The following is an 18,793-nucleotide window of genomic DNA, read 5'->3' as shown; positions in this document are numbered from 1 at the left end:
TTTGAGTGACTGAGGAAAAGGCGCCAAATTCAGTTATAGCCTGCAACACTGTCAACATGGCATCAGCGATGTAGACAAATACATACACCAGGAATAACGATGGAGATTCAGCACTAGACCTAGCGACTGGTGCGATAAGTACACGGAAAAAGGAATATTCTGAAACCAGAAATAAAATGTGCTGCTATCATCTTGAAGCAACATGGCACAGGATACCTTCAGAGATCTTGTAGTGTTGATGGGCCCAATTCATAATTGCCTTTATGCCCATTTTTGTCTAATTTTGTGTTGTGCCCATTTTTCTTTGCACTCAATTATTTTTTGAGCCTTTTTTAAAGTCTACTTTATATGCTTGCCTGTTTTGTTTATTTTGCGCTTTCTGGGCAAAGTTTAATAATTCCAGATATTTATGGCCGATTCATCAATTGTGACTTTTTATAAAGTTGCAAAATTTGTTGCCACTCTGCTCAAGGTCACCCCTAGTGTAGTCATATTTTCAAAGTTGCATCTTTTGTGGCATTTTTTAAAAAACTACGATTGTTTGCTCAAAAAGTCGCAAAAAATGGTTAATGACAGGAAAGAAGTCGGACGGACAACCCCTTTAAGAAGAGGATATGGAAACATAGAGGACAAGGAACTTGTAATCTAGACAACACCCTTTTGTATTCTTTATATATTAACTCCATATAAATCTAAGGGGCACTTTGCACGCTGCGACATTGCTAGCGATCTCGTTAGCGATGTGAAATGCTAGATCGCAAGTGTGATCTTTCGAGATCGCACGTGTGATCTTTCGAGATCGCACATGCGTAAAATGACCTATGTGCGCACTTGCGATCTAGAATTTCACATCGCTAACGAGATCGCTAACGATGTCGCAGCGTGCAAAGTGCCCCTTACTGTCTTGAGAATCGAATGTAAACCGGTAAGGCAGAAAAGTTGAAAATCTGTTCTATTTTCATCACTTTTCTTGACATTTCAATAGTTAGGAGTTAGAACCGGCAAACAGGGAAACACTGCCAATACTTCTGACGTGCCAGGCAACAGGACGTCAAATTTGCACAGATGGAAGTAATCTTCTGGTTGCGGATTAGCACATTCCACAGGCAATCGACGTCAGTATTATCATGGCTACAGCTTTGATATGAGCACGTAGCATTATATAAACCTTTGTATTATTCAGGACATCGACTTAGAACTAACAGCTTTTCACCATCAGACAAATTTTCATGTTGCTTCCCTTTTATCAAAGAGAAATACATTTTTTATTTTCCCATTGACAGCCATATGAGGGTTGTTTCTTTTCTGGAAAAGTTGTACTTTTGAACGACACAATTTCCTTCTTTCCAATTTCCAAGTGGTATCAAATAGGAAAACATCAAGCAATTCCACCATTGTTTTTTGGGGTTAGATTTTAAGCGTATGTGCACAATGTCTTTTTCAGCCTGGAATCTACCTGAAAAACGCTAAATAAACATTAAAAAGAATAAAAAGATGCACCGCAATGTCAAAACATCTTGTGCATATATTTCATCTTTTTCAGCTTCAGGCTTCGAAAGTCGTCATGAAGTGGCTAAAAGGAGAGGCTGGCTTCTAACTTAATATATAGTTAACAGAAATAAATAAAAATGCAGCAAAAACGTCAAGATACCATAGATGATGTTTCAGGAAAAACAATGCCTTATCGTGACGCGTTTTTTTCCTTTAGCAAATACTCAGCGGGTACACTCGCATTTATAAGGTACCATGTGCAGATACCCTAAACTGACCTGGCACCATGATTCTCCAGATCAGTACTCTTATGGCAACACGAGCTTTGTAAAAAGAAAAAACAAAACACAATTGAGAAGAACAAATGTATTTTTCTGGCGATGGACCTTTGTCAGGGGTTTTTTTTATGTCTTTTTTTATCGATACCATTTTAGGATACATACGTTTTGATCGCTTTTTTATGGACGGCAGAGTGGCTCAGTGGTTAGCACTGGAGTCCTGGGTTCAAATCCCCCCAAGGAGTCTGCAAGGAGTTTGTATGTTCTCCCCGTGTTTGTGTGGGTTTCCTCCCACACTCCAAAGACATACTGATAGGGAATTTAGATTGTGAGCCCCAATGGGAACAGTGTTGGTGCAGAATATGTTAGCACTAAATAAAAATTATTATTCCATTTTTTTGGGATGCAAAATGACAGAAAAAATGCAATTCAGACATATTAATTTTTCTTACTTTACGACAGTTCCCATATGGGTTAATTAGTATTATATTTTTGTTGATTGGACACAACAAAACCAAGTATGCCTAAGCAGCAGTAATCGTAGCTGGTTTTGGTCACCTGTCTGCATAAGGCTACTTTCACACATCAGTTTTCTGCATTCAGGCACAATCCTTTTTTTCCTGATCCAACGGATCCGGCAAAAAAATGTAAAAACCGTATCCACCGGATCCGTTTTTTAACGGATCCGTTATGCCGGATGCGTAAAGAAAGGGATCCGGTGGATCCATTTTGTCTGTTTTTTTTGCTGGATCCGGTTTTTCAAAACATTGGAGCATGCTCAGTTTACAAAAACGGATCCGGCAGCTGCATCCGTTTTTTGCCGCATTACGCAGTAGGCTTCCATTGTAAAACACGCCATATCGCGCCGAATCCGGCGCGATGCGGTTTTTTTGCCGCACAAAAAAAGTTACAAGATACGTTGCCTTCGGCCGCCGCTTTAATTAATTTTGCCACATCCGGAAAAAAACGGATGCAACGCAAAGCCATCAGGCACAATCCGGTAACAATGCAAATCTATGGGGATAAAACGGATGTGGTACCGGATCCGTTTTACCCGTGTTTTTTCGGATTGTGCCTGATGGAAAAAACCTGATGTGTGAAAGTAGCCTAACAAAGCCAGCACCTGTAGTGTATGGAGCAGGCTCATCACCTGTGCCTGCTCCATACCACATGTAGGACATTCATGTACTTTCTACATAAAGAACGTAAATCCTGGGCATACAGGACTTATACTTCTTGCTTATTTTACAGTATAGATAAATCCAGCATTAAACCAAATTCATACATCTGTTTGTAAAGTACAGCACATGTAAGTCATCCATTTTTTGTCCATTCCCATCACAGACTCACTCATTGAAATGTAGAAGTTTGTTCTACAATTTAGGCAATCTCGGATATAGATATGTATATATATATTTATGTTTGTCGTCCATCATTTTGCAAAAAAAATGACGACAAGTGCTAAAACCACAAAGGTAGTTGAAATATTACAAAGACCACGTGATATATTTCATCTTTATACAGTCACAGTTAACCAAAAATGCAGCTTTGCTTTATTGGTATGCTGTCACAGGTGTGTCAGGTGTGACAGACAGTCATGTGGTTTCTGGCCATCGAAGGACACAGCGTTTGGTTGTGTAGTATGCTCAATGACTTTACATTGTTGCTACTGTCAGTATGCCTTAGTATAGGTAGCTTTCCTGCTGGATTCATCTCTCTCCTTTTTAAACCCGGGGTAAAACTGTGGAGAGAAAAAGCGCAATAGGGTCTTATCCGGTACATATCCGGGGAAAATAATAGGAATGCACTCACCTTAAGGAGTTGTGACAGTCACAACTCCTATGAAAGCTTATGTTGTTGGGATGAAATCTGCTGCAGCCCCCGTGGTTGATAACAGAGAACAATAGAGAAGGAGTTTATGCCGCGCTATTCATCAGGAAGGAGAACAGAGAGATGATCAATGTTGCTTTATTGTGGCTTGCGTCTACGCGTTTCAGGAGCTCTGCTCCCTTCATCAGGACATACAGCACAAAAACAACATAGATATGTTGTTTTTGTGCTGTATGTCCTGATGAAGGGAGCAGAGCTCCTGAAACGCGTAGACGCAAGCCACAATAAAGGAACATTGATCATCTCTGTTCTCCTTCCTGATGAATAGCGCAGCATAAACCCCTTCTCTATTGTTCTCTGTTATCCTTTTTAAACCCAGCAGGAGCTCAACTTCCACCCAGCTGTCGATTAACGGTATTTCCTTGGTGTTTAAATACCCCTTCCTTCATTGGACTGTGCTGGTGATATTTTCAGTTCATTCAAGCTGAGGTTGCAAGCAGGTGGTTTGTACTCCTCTGTGATATCGCTGTTGAACGTCTACCTGAGTCATCTGTAGATAAGTAGTTCATGCTTTTCTTCCTGTGTGCTCCCCTTGTGTCTTCTATAGTTTAGTGGGGCTGACGAAGAGCTCATCCCATCCGTTCCCTATTTAGGGCCCAGCACTAAATATACCTAGGGTCAGGTATCCGGCTTGGCACATAGGTGCGGAACCTATCTAGGGTTGTGAGGGACCCCAGGGACCAGCAGTAATTTCAAGCAGGGGCCACCATCTTCCCTCTCCCTAGACACAGGGTTTCCCTTACCTTCTGCTTGGTACTTTCCCATACCTAGCGTGACATATGCTTACCCTGAAGATTCTGCAATGGAACACATCAAAGCAAAATTTTGTTCCATACACAGCATGGACTTACCGCACACAGCACTTCTGGACCAGCAGGAGAATGTAACTGGTCAGCATGCAGACTTAAATCAATTCAACACATTTCACACCCTTGAACAATCTTGGCCAGAACTCAGATACCTGTGGCTAAGGTGCAAGATTTGTGACATTTTGCTGTATACCAAGACACCTCGATTTAAATCAGTAATTAATTCATCAATAAAAGCAGATGATCTCTAATTAGGTGTAAAACTAAACTTAAGCTCAGCTTACACTGTACGATTTGTGGCTATGTTTGCGATTGGTAGTCATCTAATAGCCCGTATAGCCAGGCCTGACTGTGTGTAATATGCACACAGAACAATCAGTAATACAAAACTATTTCAGTGGACGAACCAGCAAGATGCTCGCAATTGACAGCCTAATTCCGTGCCCCATAGACTCCTATGAACAATACCTCCATGGTAAAGCCCATAAAATTAACATACTGGGCACACTACATAATGTCAATCTTTCCTAAACTATATAGTTCACTTGAGGTCTTAATTGTATAGCGGCACCAATCATATGTGCATGAAATGACTCGTCATGTACCGGAAGGCTGATTTAGGCCTCTTTCACACGTCCGTTAAAAACCACGCACGTTTTTCACGAACGTGTCAAAGGTGCGTTTTGCCCTCCGTGAGCCGTGTTTATGGCTCACGTGTGTTCTCCGTGTGTTATCTGTGATAACTTTCTACTCACCTGTCCCTGGCGTCGCTGTACGTGGTGCTGATCTTCGGTCTCCGGTCCTGCCGACTCCCCTCTGCTGCTGCTTTCGGCCACAGTGAAGTGAATACTCAATGAGCATAATGAGCGGCGGTCGGAAGCGAGTGACAGCAGCGGCAGAGACTGCAGGGCTGGAGAAGGTGAGTAATGTTTTGGGTTTTTTTCTCAGACACGTATTCTCTCCGGTGCGTGTCACATGGAACACATCCGTGTGGTCCGTGTGTGTTACGTGTTACACCCGTGACGCTGGAGAGAAAACGGACATGTCGGCGTGTGGAGCGCACGGACACACGCAAGTACGGAACAGACACACGTTCCGTGCCAATATACTTAAATGTGTCCAAATCCATAGGAATCCATAGGTCCACGTGTGTTTGTGTCTCCGGTACGTGAGAAAACTGCCAAACACGTACCGGAAGCACGTACGTGTGAAAGAGGCCTTAGAGTGGATGATAATGCAGACAAAAGTCAGACACCATGTTATAAGCCATTTAATAGCCTGATGATCTTGCAGAACTTGGTGCAGGGGTGAGCAGTAACCCAGGTATAGCACAATGCAAAACAGCATTAATACATACCACCTGCAAATTCAGTTCATCAAGTAAAAGGGTTTACAATGATCCACGAGAATGTGGGCATCAGATGCTTGGAAGGATAATGGTAAAACACACATGGGAATAGGATAGAGCTAGGGATTTTAAGGGAATTAAAAGTAGGACAACTCTGCCGAGTCCACACAGTACAGTCCACAAATTGTCCGTTTAGGTCATCAATGGGCAATGGAAGAGAATGAAAGTGGAGTCCAAAGTGTGCCAGTGGAAGGATCAATCAGTCGCAGGGGAATAACAAAATTATGACTTTTTCGGGTCTTGTGTGCTTCTTCTTTTCAGGTCATTGAGATCAACTGGCTTAAATGCTGAAAAAACAAAAGGCAAAATCTAATTAAAAAGAAACATTTTGAAATTCCCAGAAGAGGTCCTACACATTATGGAGCTCATTTTTATTCCCTCAGGAATGCTTCATCCATGCACTGATTATAGCATTTGTGGGGTTGTGATCTATTTTATCCAGAAAGCCTTCTACTGTGTGCTGAATCTTCTATTCCATAACACAACCCCCTGTACAGTCACCTACAGCCCCCTGTACACATACCACCCCCTGTACAGTCATATAAAGCCCCCTGTACAGTCACATACAGCCCCCAGTACACATACCACCCCCTGTACAGTCATATAAAGCCCCCTGTACAGTCACATACAGCCCCCAGTACACATACCATCCCCTGTATAGTCATATAAAGCCCCCTGTACAGTCACCTACAGCCCCCTGTACACATACCATCCCCTGTACAGTCATATAAAGCCCCCTGTACAGTCACCTACAGCCCCCTGTACACATACCATCCCCTGTACAGTCTTATAAACCCCCTGTACAGTCACATACAGCCCCCAGTACACATACCATCCCCTGTATAGTCATATAAAGCCCCCTGTACAGTCACCTACAGCCCCCTGTACACATTCCATCCCCTGTACAGTCATATAAAGCCCCCTGGAGAGTCACATACAGCCCCCTGTACAGTCATATACAGCCCCCACTACACATAACATCACCTGTATAGTCACATACAGCCCCCTGTACAGTCATATACAGCCCCCAGTACACATACCACCCCCTGTATTGTCACATACAGCCCCCAGTATACATACCATCCCCTGTACAGTCATATAACGCCCCCTGTACAGTCATATAAAGCCCCCAGTACACATACAATCCCCTGTATAGTCACATACAGCCCCCTGTACAGACACATACAGCCCCTCTGTACAGACAAATACAACCCCTCTGTAGACACATACAGCCCCTCTGTACAGACACATACAACCCCTCTGTACAGACACATACAGCCCCTCTGTACAGTCACATACAGCCCCTCTGTACAGACACATACAGTCCCTCTGTAAAGTCACATACAGCCCCTCTGTACAGACACATACAAACCCTCTGTACAGACACATACAGCCCCTCTGTACAGACACATACAGCCCCTCTGTACAGTCACATACAGACCCGTGTACAGTCACATACAACCCTCTGTACAGTCACATACAGCCCCTCTGTACAGTCACATACAACCCTCTGTACAGACACATACAGCCCCTCTGTACAGTCACATACAGCCCCTCTGTACAGTCACATACAGCCCCTCTGTACAGTCACATACAGCCCCTCTGTACAGTCACATACAGCCCCTCTGTACAGTCACATACAGCCCCTTGTACAGTCACATACAGCCCCTCTGTACAGTCACATACAGCCCCTCTGTACAGTCACATACAGCCCCTCTGTACAGTCACATACAACCCTCTGTACAGACACATACAACCCCTCTGTACAGTCACATACAGCCCCTCTGTACAGTCACATACAGCCCCTCTGTACAGTCACATACAGCCCCTCTGTACAGTCACATACAGCCCCTCTGTACAGTCACATACAACCCTCTGTACACACACATACAGCCCCTCTGTACAGTCACATACAGCCCCTTGTACAGTCACATACAGCCCCTCTGTACAGTCACATACAGCCCCTCTGTACAGTCACATACAGCCCCTTGTAGAGTCACATACAGCCCCTCTGTACAGACACATACAGCCCCTCTGTACAGTCACATACAGCCCCTCTGTACAGACACATACAGCCCCTCTGTACAGTCACATACAGCCCCTCTGTACAGTCACATACAGCCCCTCTGTACAGTCACATACAGACCCGTGTACAGTCACATACAACCCTCTGTACAGTCACATACAACCCTCTGTACAGTCACATACAGCCCCTCTGTACAGTCACATACAGACCCGTGTACAGTCACATACAGCCCCTCTGTACAGTCAAATACAGCCCCTCTGTACAGTCACATACAGCCCCTCTGTACAGTCACATACAGCCCCTCTGTACAGTCACATACAGACCCGTGTACAGTCACATACAACCCTCTGTACAGACACATACAGCCCCTCTGTACAGTCACATACAGCCCCTTGTACAGTCACATACAGCCCCTCTGTACAGTCACATACAGCCCCTCTGTACAGTCACATACAGCCCCTTGTACAGTCACATACAGCCCCTCTGTACAGTCACATACAGACCCTTGTACAGTCACATACAACCCTCTGTGCAGACACATACAGCCCCTTGTACAGACACATACAACCCTCTGTACAGACACATACAGCCCCTCTGTACAGTCACATACAGACCCGTGTACAGTCACATACAACCCTCTGTACAGACACATACAGCCCCTCTGTACAGTCACATACAGCCCCTTGTACAGTCACATACAGCCCCTCTGTACAGTCACATACAGCCCCTCTGTACAGTCACATACAGCCCCTTGTACAGTCACATACAGCCCCTCTGTACAGTCACATACAGCCCCTCTGTACAGTCACATACAGACCCTTGTACAGTCACATACAACCCTCTGTGCAGACACATACAGCCCCTTGTACAGACACATACAACCCTCTGTACAGTCACATACAGCCCCTCTGTACAGTCACATACAGACCCGTGTACAGTCACATACAGCCCCTCTGTACAGACACATACAGCCCCTCTGTACAGACACATACAGCCCCTTGTACAGTCACATACAACCCTCTGTACAGACACATACAGCCCCTCTGTACAGTCACATACAGCCCCTCTGTACAGTCACATATAGCCACTTGTACAGTCAGCTACTACAGGGCCCATAAGTTCCAGCTGAGTTTATAATGCAATTACTAGGGACGAAGCACCTGTTCTATGTAGCTGAAGGGTGGACCTTCAGTCTTATAGAGTCTGGTGTGCTCCAGGCATTCCAATGAGGAGATAATCCCTTTAACGATGAGCCCTGTTTATGCCTTGATGTCACACTTTTTATCCCCTTTCCATGTTTCAGCAGTAGTGATGAGCAACTCGCCACTGCTCGATCCTTAATCAAGCATTGGGGTGCTCTGCCGAGAATCACGGGGGCTCGGAAGTGTCATTTGTGAAACATCCAACACAAAGCACAGGCTCGGTTGAGTGAATGATATGAACCGGCACCCCAGTGACAGGCACTTGCAATCTCCGAATGACACTCACTGGAGGTAAAAAAATGTTTTCGGATAAAGTGTGTCCTAAAAACAAAACAAAACAAAAAAAAAACACACACAACACCCCCCACCTTCCCTCCCCTGGAAATACTGATTACAGCTGGCTGTATGTGGGTGGAAAGCCAAACTGTTCAAGCAGTGACTTCCATTTTCCATTATACTCGTTACACATTTTCATCATTAATTGTTATTTCAGTTGCTTGTATTCATATTAACTATAGGTTATTCCAAGTCTAAAAAAAGTTCTGCAATCTTGTAATTTTCTGGGGGGGGGTTTCTTTTCATTTTACACTGACAGTACTCACATTTCAAGTTGTTGCTTGGCTGCTTCTCCACATATTCTTCCACAAGTCCACGGTCCACACCAGATAGTTGGTTTCTTAAGTCCCGCTCCACACACTGCCACGCTACAGAGACAAACATACTACGGTATAAATCAGTGGAGCACTATCCGCCTCATCATACACAATAACGCACTACAATTATTTTCTATTGACGGAACCGGGAGCTGAGTGTCAATCTACTGTGCGCCGATATTGTGATCAGATCACAGGTGCGGAGAAGAGGGAGAGAGTATCCATCTCCTCCGCTGCCTGTCTGTGTATATCACACTACACTCGGATGACATCAGAGTGCAGTGCAATATTTCACATGCACCTATAAACTTGTATGTAAGGGGTCGATGGATTTAGCTTTAAAAGTACTGAATGCCCCTATCTGCTGATTGGTTGAGATTGATGATACTGAAAAATTCCCTTTAACTTGAGAAATAAATGTTGATCTAAACAGCCAATAAAGGATTGGCCATGTTGAGATCCGCCATCCTCAACTCTTGGCTCTCGTAAAACTCAGGCTGCTATCACACAGATAAGGCAACTGACAAGACTGGAGGGTATTTATCTAATGGTTTAATTTAATCGTATGAACGTATACCTTACCATCATATAAAAATAAACACCAGACAATAGACAGTGTTGAAAAATATCAAAAGGATAAAAATCAAAGTTGAATATCAAGATTTTCTATATATGCAATAGCGTTATCATTTACAAAATAGAAATCATTCTTGTCACCATGGTAGGATCTCAGGGGGCACTCCTCAACAATGTGCTGGATAGTTTGACGATCTGCTCCACAGTCACAGGTCGGAGTCATATTTTCCCCACTTATACATAAAATCTGCACAGACACCAAAGTTTGTTCTGATACGATTTAGAGTAACCCATGTTTTCCTTGGTAGATTGAAGCCTGGTGGAGGGTTTTGTAAATTAGGGAACATTTGGGGATCACCTTTTACTACACTGACCCAAAGTTCTCGCCATTTCTCCTCTAAATTAAAGTCTTGTTCATGCAAGGTGATTGCAGTTCGGATGGGTGGGTGTCTTGATTTCAATCGTTGTATTGTAACATCTCTGATATTTTGGCGTATTGGAAGTTTTTCATTATTCACTACTTTAGTGTATTCTTTAAGTAGGAGCTTTTGTCTTCTTAGATTTGTGGGTGCGATATGACCCAGCACAGGTAACCAGTGAACATGTGTTGGTCTAATGGCACCAGATATTAAACGCAAAGCGTTATTAAGCTGAGTGTCAATTAAGTTTACATGACAGCTATTTAACCATGCTGGAGCACAGTATTCTGCAGCAGAGTACACCAGGGCAAGAGTAGATGTTCTCAAAACAGATGTTGCTGAGCCCCATGAGGATCCACAAAGTTTCTGAATAATATTATTACGTGCTTTCAGTTTCTGTGCCAATTTATCCAGATGGGATTTAAAAGTTAGACTTCTATCAAGGGTTACACCTAAGTACTTAGGATTGAAATTGTGTTTAACAGATTGGCCTTCAAATTGTACTTTAAGTTCAGTCTTAGCACTTGCATTGTGTAAATGAAAGCAACAAACTCCAGTTTTTGATGGGTTAGGTTTTAATCTCCATTGTCGGAAGTACTTTCCCATTACACTAAGATCTTTTGTAAGAACATCTAATGGTTATGGCTAGCTTTACACAAGAGAATCTTTATCGTGGCTTCAGACGTCTTACCTTCGTATATAAAACGCACGTTCTCCTCATGAGCTGGGGTAAATATCTCGCTGCTGCTCGGAGAGCGTGTGCTGCTCGTAGGCCGCTTCCCGTTATACACTACACGAGACACTGGGGAGCTAATGAAAAAATAGGATATGTAGAAATGACTAGAAATTCTCATTGACGACTGACTTGGCACAGTATAATTTTTATTTTTTTTAACATTTTTGTATGCAAGTAGGATCTCGCAGAGGGGTTAGCTATGAAATAAAATACATTTATGTCAATTATCTTGCTCGTCTTTTTACCTGGTCATTGCTGAGCAGTCAGGGGTTTTGTCTGGAAAGTGATGAGCACCTCCTGGTCAGAAGACTTGAGATTCTGAGAAGAACATAGTTGTCAGACAAACAGCTTCCACATTGACAGAAGGTCAGGCCAGAACACTATGAGCATAGGGACAGCTTATCACATAACCCACACCTACAAGATCTGCACAGGACTGCGCATAGCTTGCTGGTGTGAAAGGTTGTGCGAGGACAGAGAAAAACAGGAGGATAACATGCAAGCATTTTCTGAAGGGGATTTAAAGGGATTTTGCAGGCTCCACATACATTTCTATAGCCACTCTATGTAACTAAAGATTGATGAATCCTAACAGTGTGCAATGTGCACACTGTCAGGAATCACCTTTCCTGGTCAGTACATGAGCACAAGTATGCAACTTTTCCCTGCATCTCTCAATGTTTTATTGAGAAAAGTGGATGAGAAGCTAGTCGGCACAAACCCGCCAATATGAAACTCACATATAAGCAGTCACATGACTACTCCCGCCGGCAATGGAGAGGAATCCTGACAGTGTGCGTATATACATGGCGCAAAATTTAAATTGCAACATCAAGGAAAGGATGTGGAATTCTGAAAATTACTGGACGGATAGACATGTTAATTGTAAGCAAATTAAGTAAAATAGAAAAACAAATTACTATTGAGTATGAGAGCCATGAACACAAATGCACACACATACTCACCTTTGCTGCTATCAATGTGGTTATTAATGGCTGTCTAAAGAATGTTCTCCTATGGTGAATGCATCTGGATACAGAAATCATCAAGATCTGCTACTGGCAGCAACCTTTGTAATGATCAATCAATGAGGTCCTAGATTTGTGCAATTGGAGACAAATCCGAAGATGCTGCAGGCCATGGTAGAATGTTTCGACCACACAGGCTGCTTACAGTAGCACCAGCAACGTGCAACCTAACGACGTTTTGTGGAAAAATGTCTCCTGTAACAATTTGGAGAAATTGCTGTATCACTGGTTATACAACCAAATCAATAAAATGTTGTATTGTTAGTACCTGAAATGAAGACTAGAGGGGTCCAGCTACCACACATTATGCCTATCCACAATATAGTCTTGGGAGTAGGACTGGTGTGACTTTCCCTCTTCATGGTGTTACCCACGTGGTCTCATCAGATTCGAAGAATGGCAAACAGTGATCCTTTCCATACTGCAAAGGAAACTGAATGTCACATACCTAGCCTAAAATGTCAGTGTCTACACAAATCAGGTGTTTGCACAACATTGGCCTACGAGCCAGACGTCCAGTTACCTGTTTTCCATTGACCTGACACCACTGCTCTCAAAAGCTATAATGCTGCAGAGCTAGATGGCAATAGAGGTGGGAGTGGAGGTCTGTCCTCTTCAGTGATGAGTCTCGCTTTTTTCTTGGACCCAATGATAACCGGAGATTGGTCTGGAGACCACGTGGGACACCATGAAGAGGCATTCACGAGGGAATGTGAAAGCGTCCCAGGAGCTATTTTGGAACACAACACCAGGCAAGTTACTCATGCTATTGTGAGTAGCCTGAGTGGCCTAAATGTGATTCCAACCTGGCCTGCAGCGTCTTTGGTCTCACATCTGAAAAGTCATTGATCACCAACTGCAAAGGAAGCGACCAGCAGAGAATCTTGAGGACTTACCCAAGTGCATTCAGTGTGGTAGAACACTCCTCACACAACCAATAACCTCAATGATAGCAACCAAGGAGTGTAAGTGCGGGGATTTCTACACATGGTGCTCATACCTGATGCTGAATAAATCAAGATGTTTTACAAATGTTGTCTCCATTTTTTCATAATTTCCATATCATTACCATGTCTATCAGTCCTATGATTTCCATCATTCCACGACTTTTCCTTCTTGGTGTTGCAATTTCATTGTTCAGGAGTGTATTTATGTATCACCTAGAACACTACACAGTACAGAAGCCTAAATCAATGCAATATTTAGGGCCATTTTCACTATTATCAAGTAAGGAAAGCTAATCTAGGTACTGTAGTCATTAACAGCACTGCCTTATATAGGGAATTAAGTAAAGATTCTTGGCGAAGAAGCCCCTTCCTAAAATTTCTAACAAGATCAGTAACCAGTCTAGCTGGAGTGAGCAATCACCCCTCACTCAAAGATAACAATAGGGGTACATCCACTTGGGACTGATTTACTAAAGGTCCAGTCACACTAAGCAACTTACCAGCGATCCCAACAACGATAGGGATCGCTGGTAAGTTGCTAGGAGGTTGCTGGTGAGATGTGACACTGCGACGCTCTAGCGATCTCACCAGCAACCTGACCTGGCAGGGATCGCTGGAGCGTCGCTACACAAGTTGCTGGTGAGCTGTCACCAGCAACCAGTGACCAGCCCCCAGCGCCGCGTGGAAGATGCTGCGCTTGGTAACTAAGGTAAATATCGGGTAACCAACCCGATATTTACCTTGGTTACCACCGCACGGAGCTACACGTGCAGAGAGCAGGGAGCAGCGCACACTGAGCGCTGGCTCCTTGCTCTCCTAGTTACAGCACACATCGGGTTAATTACCCGATGTGTGCTGCAGCTAAATGTGCACAGAGCAGGGAGCAGCGCACACTGCTTAGCGCTGGCTCCTTGCTCTCCTAGTTACAGCACACATCGGGTTAATTAACCCGATGTGTGCTGCAGCTACATGTGCACAGAGCAGGATCCGGCACTGACAGTGAGAGCGGCGGAGGCTGGTAACAAAGGTAAATATCGGGTAACCAAGGACAGGGCTTCTTGGTTACCCGATGTTTACATTGGTTACCAGCCTCCGCAGAAGCCGGCTCCTGCTACCTGCACATTTAGTTGTTGCTGTCTCGCTGTCACACACAGCGCTCTGTGCTTCACAGCGGGACAGCAACAACTAAAAAATGGCCCAGGACATTCAGCAACAACCAACGACCTCACAGCAGGGGCCAGGTTGTTGCTGGATGTCACACACAGCAACATCACTAGCAACGTCACAAAAGTTGTTCGTTAGCAGCGATGTTGCTAGCGATGTTGCTTAGTGTGACGGGGCCTTAAGGTGCTCCCCACAACTATGTGGTCAATCACATAAAGCCATGTGGATTCTGTTCCAGACTTTATTGTTGGTGTCAAATTCGACTGCAAAGCTTCTTTTTCTTTTTTACAGCGAATGGATAGGTTTTCTTAAAGGGAACTTGTCATCTAATAAAACAGTATTTACCTGAAGATATGGTGTTAATCTGCAAGTCAATAGAGTTTTGAATCTGCCCCCAACCCACATTGAGAGCCCTGCTGCCAGGAGGAAATTAACTTTATTCCTCCTGGCAACATTCGGCTTCCAGTCATATTAGTGGCATCGGCACGGCTTTGGTGACCACCCTGTGTATGGACAGCAGCGACTGTGACTGTAACTGTGCCCATGACACTAACTGACAGCCACCACTAATGCTGTGCTGGCTTTCAGGACGGGGGTGTCGGATACAGCCACCGATCACTATACACTAAAGGCCGCTTTACAAGCGATCTCGTTGGGGTCACGGAATTTGTGACGCACATCCGGTCGCTTTAGCGATGCCGTTGCATGTGACACCTATGAGCGATTTGCATCGTCGCAAAAACGTGCAAAATCGCTCATCGGTGACATGGGGGTCCATTCTCGAATATCGTTGCTGCTGCAGTAACAATGTAGTTCGTCGTTCCTGCGGCAGCACACATCGCTCCGTGTGACACCGCAGGAACGAGGAACCTCTCCTTACCTGCCTCCCGGCCACAATGCGGAAGGAAGGAGGTGGGCGGGATGTTCGTCCCGCTCATCTCCGCCCCTCCGCTTCTATTGGGCGGCAGTTCAGTGACGCTGCTGTGACGTAGCTATGACGCTGAACGAACCCCCCTTAGAAAGTAGGCGGTTCGCCGGTCACAGCGACGTCGCAGGGCAGGTAAGTACGCGTGACGGGTCCGCACAATGTTGTGCGCCATGGGCAGCGATTTGCCCGTGTCGCACAACCGATGGGGGCGGGTACCCACGCTAGCGATATCGGTACCGATATCACAGCGTGTAAAGCGGCCTTTAGCAGAGACTGAAGCTGAATGCTGCAGGGAAGGATAAAGTTCATTTCATCCTGGCAGCGAGACTCTCGATGCTGGAGCCAGGTTTAAAAAGCTAATAACCTGCAGATTAACCCCATATCTGCAAGTAAATAGCGATTTTCACATGACAGGTTCCCTTTAAACTCTCACCCACATTGTAGATACTGTAATATGCCACAGATTTTCTAGAAGACAATTTGCTGAATATCAGACCCATGTGGATGTACTGGATCCATCTCCCATCTTGTGTTATTTCTATTTTTAACAACAGATCAATGAACCTCAGCAGATAGATCGCTTACTACCAGTTTCTGCATGTACACTGCAATTTTCTGGCTCTGATATGGATGAAGAAGCTGCACATACAGTCCACATCTCCGTTCCCAGTAAGCAACGGGACTCGCATCCAATCAATAGGGCAAAAATGTCCCCGTCCTTTGTATCATAAGACCAGCCTGTGTGTCTTGTAACAGCGACAGTTGGCCATACATAGAAGTTGTCAAGGATTCCCAATGCCTGTGCCAGAAGCCATGTGTAGTGTTTCACTACTTTGTGCTCTATATAGGTGGTTTGGGGTAAAGCGTTGAACCTAAGAAGTGCACTTCAAGACTAAGTAAGTTGAAACTTGCTGAGGTCAATTTAAAAGGGAACCTGCTGCCTGATTTATGCTACCTAAACCACAGCCCATATGAATCAGAGCCTGGACTGTATGATTGCAGTCAGGTCCTTTCATAGTGTGAAGAGCTGGCTGCGGACCACAGATGTAACTGTTCTAGTGCTGCATCCAGTCTGCTTCTTCCTGCTCTGCTCCAAGTGATTGACAGCTGTCATATGTGTACGTAGGAACAAACCTGTCAATCACCAGGAGTAGGACAGGGAGAAGCAGAAGGGGCAACAGCAGACCAAAGGAGTATATATGACTGGTCTAGCACTGCCGACCGGCCCTGCTCCATGTGATTGACAGCTGTCATTTGTCCACATAGGAACAGACCTGTCAATCACCAGAAATAGAACAGCGAGAAGCAGATGGGGCCGCAGCAAACCATAGGAGCAGATGTGACGGGTCTAGCGCTGCCGACTGGCCCTGCTCCAGTTGATTGACAGCTGTCATGTGTGTATGTGGGAACAGACCTGTCAATCCCCAGGAGCAGAGCAGGTAGAGGTGGATGGGGGCAGCAGAAGACCATAGGAGTAGTTACGACTGGTCTAGTGCTGCAGCTGGCCGGCTTCATCCTGCCCTGCTCCAGGTGACTGACAGCTGTCATGTGTGTACACAGGAACAAACTGTCAATCACCAGGGGCAGGGCATGGAGAAGCAGATGGGGGCAGCAGCAGATCATAGGAATTGATGTGATTGGTCTAGCGCTGCCGCTGGTCGGCGTATCCCTGCCCTGCTCCAGGTACTTGACAGGTCTGTTCCTACGTGCACATGTGACAGCTGTCAATCACCTGGAGCAGGGCCAGTCGGCAGCGCTAGACCAGTTACATATACTCCTCTGGTCTGCTGCTGCTTCTCCATGCCCTGCTTCTGGTGAATGACAGATCTGTTCCTACATACACACACGACAGTTGTCAATCAGCTGGAGCAGGCAGGAAGAAGCTTGCCAGCAGCAGCACTAGACCAATCACAACTACTCCTATGGTCTCCCGGCCCTGCTCCAGGTGATTGACAGCTGTCATATGTGTATGTAGGAACAGACCTGTCAATCACTATGAGCAGGGCAGAGAGGAACGCATGGGGGCAGCAGCAGACCAGTCTCATCCATCCCTATGGACCCAACCATTACACATACCTGGCTGTTACCATGCAGCCAGGTTCTGATTCATACTGCCCAGGATTTGGGCAACTGAAAAGGCCTGCAGTCCCCTCTAATAGGGGCGGCACGGTGGCTCAGTGGTTAGCACTGAAGCCTTGCAGCGCTGGGGTCCTGGGCTCAAATCCCACCAAGGACAACATCTGCAAGGAGTTTGTATGTTCTCCCCGTGTTTGTGTGGGTTTCCTCCGGGTTCTCCGGTTTCCTCCCACACTCCAAAGACATACAGATAGGAAATTTAGATTGTGAGCCCCAATGGGGACAGAGCTGCCAATGAATGTAAAGCGCTGTGGATTTATATAATGCGCTATATAAATGAATAAGTATATTATTATTAATAGGGATGGGATACATCAGTTGTAATGGACATACATTACATCATGATTCCACTTCTTCCAGGCATTGTTCCCATCCTGCGTGTACAGCTGGGATTTGTTACAATGTATCAGTGCAGGTGCGCGCGCCCCTATCTCGCACGGTAACTTCAGCATGTGAATGGGTAAGTCACGGGCAGATCGGGGCAGAGGGAGTTTGTAGTCACAGCACGCCAGTCCCGGCTCATACAAGGCCAGGGCCACGCAGCGCACCCACCGGGGCTACAGACTCCCCCTCAGACTACTACAGCCTATATCCCCGCCTAACGGTGAAGAAGTCATCTTCCGGTTCCCGACCGCTACTTCCGGCGTCTTACCACTACTGCTGCTGTTATTGTTATTTCTCCGGTTCCCAGCTGGCAGGCCCGGAGCGGAAGTGACGTCACGGCAGACGCGCTCCCTAGCGGAAGTGGCAAAAGGTGACGCGCGCGCGCCTCTGAGAGTTGGAGGAGGAGTGATGTCAGCTGTTCCAGGCGGCTTCTCCCTGTCCGTGCTGCCATGGTCGTCTTCTGATGTGATGCGCAAGGCTGCATGTGCATGGAGGAACACTGACAGTAGCCATTCACAGCAGTGTCCTGGTGCAGCTGAGAGGGGCACTTCATTGGCACAAGTACAGTGGGTGGTGTTGTACAGCACGTATAACGTTAAAGTCTATAGCGCTGCCACAGCGGGCTACAAACTGGTGTTTTCAAATTCCTTGTCCTGGCTAAATCCACCAGCTGCAGGGCTTGTTTCCAAATCTCAGAGGCACGAAGGATCAGGTACCC

At 45.5% G+C, this 18,793-nt stretch overlaps 1 protein-coding gene across 1 annotated transcript; it reads right to left on the bottom strand.

Annotated features, from left to right (window-relative positions):
- Nucleotides 1-5,722: 5,722 nt before the first annotated feature.
- On the bottom strand, nucleotides 5,723-18,447 carry MCRIP1 (MAPK regulated corepressor interacting protein 1). Its single transcript, XM_075347449.1, has 5 exons — nucleotides 18,344-18,447; nucleotides 11,734-11,806; nucleotides 11,444-11,562; nucleotides 9,707-9,808; nucleotides 5,723-6,163 (listed from the first exon to the last, which is right to left on the bottom strand). Exons 2-5 carry the CDS (start codon nucleotides 11,739-11,741, stop codon nucleotides 6,099-6,101), a joined length of 294 nt encoding a protein of 97 aa, XP_075203564.1. The 5' UTR covers nucleotides 11,742-11,806; nucleotides 18,344-18,447; the 3' UTR covers nucleotides 5,723-6,098.
- Between the last annotated feature and the right edge of the window lie 346 nt (nucleotides 18,448-18,793).

This window comes from Anomaloglossus baeobatrachus, chromosome 5, assembly GCF_048569485.1.
Source record: "Anomaloglossus baeobatrachus isolate aAnoBae1 chromosome 5, aAnoBae1.hap1, whole genome shotgun sequence".
NCBI lineage: Eukaryota > Metazoa > Chordata > Amphibia > Anura > Aromobatidae > Anomaloglossus > Anomaloglossus baeobatrachus.
This window is presented reverse-complemented; position numbering and strand designations above follow the sequence as displayed.

Bases quoted from the DNA above. Each gene is read 5' to 3' on its own strand.
- MCRIP1 (XM_075347449.1), bottom strand. The intron at 9,809-11,443 runs GTAAGACGTCTG...TTGTCTCTGTAG, and splicing joins CGTGCGTTTTATATACGAAG to CGTGGCAGTGTGTGGAGCGG. The intron at 6,164-9,706 runs GTGAGTACTGTC...TTGTTTTTTCAG, and splicing joins GCCAAGCAACAACTTGAAAT to CATTTAAGCCAGTTGATCTC.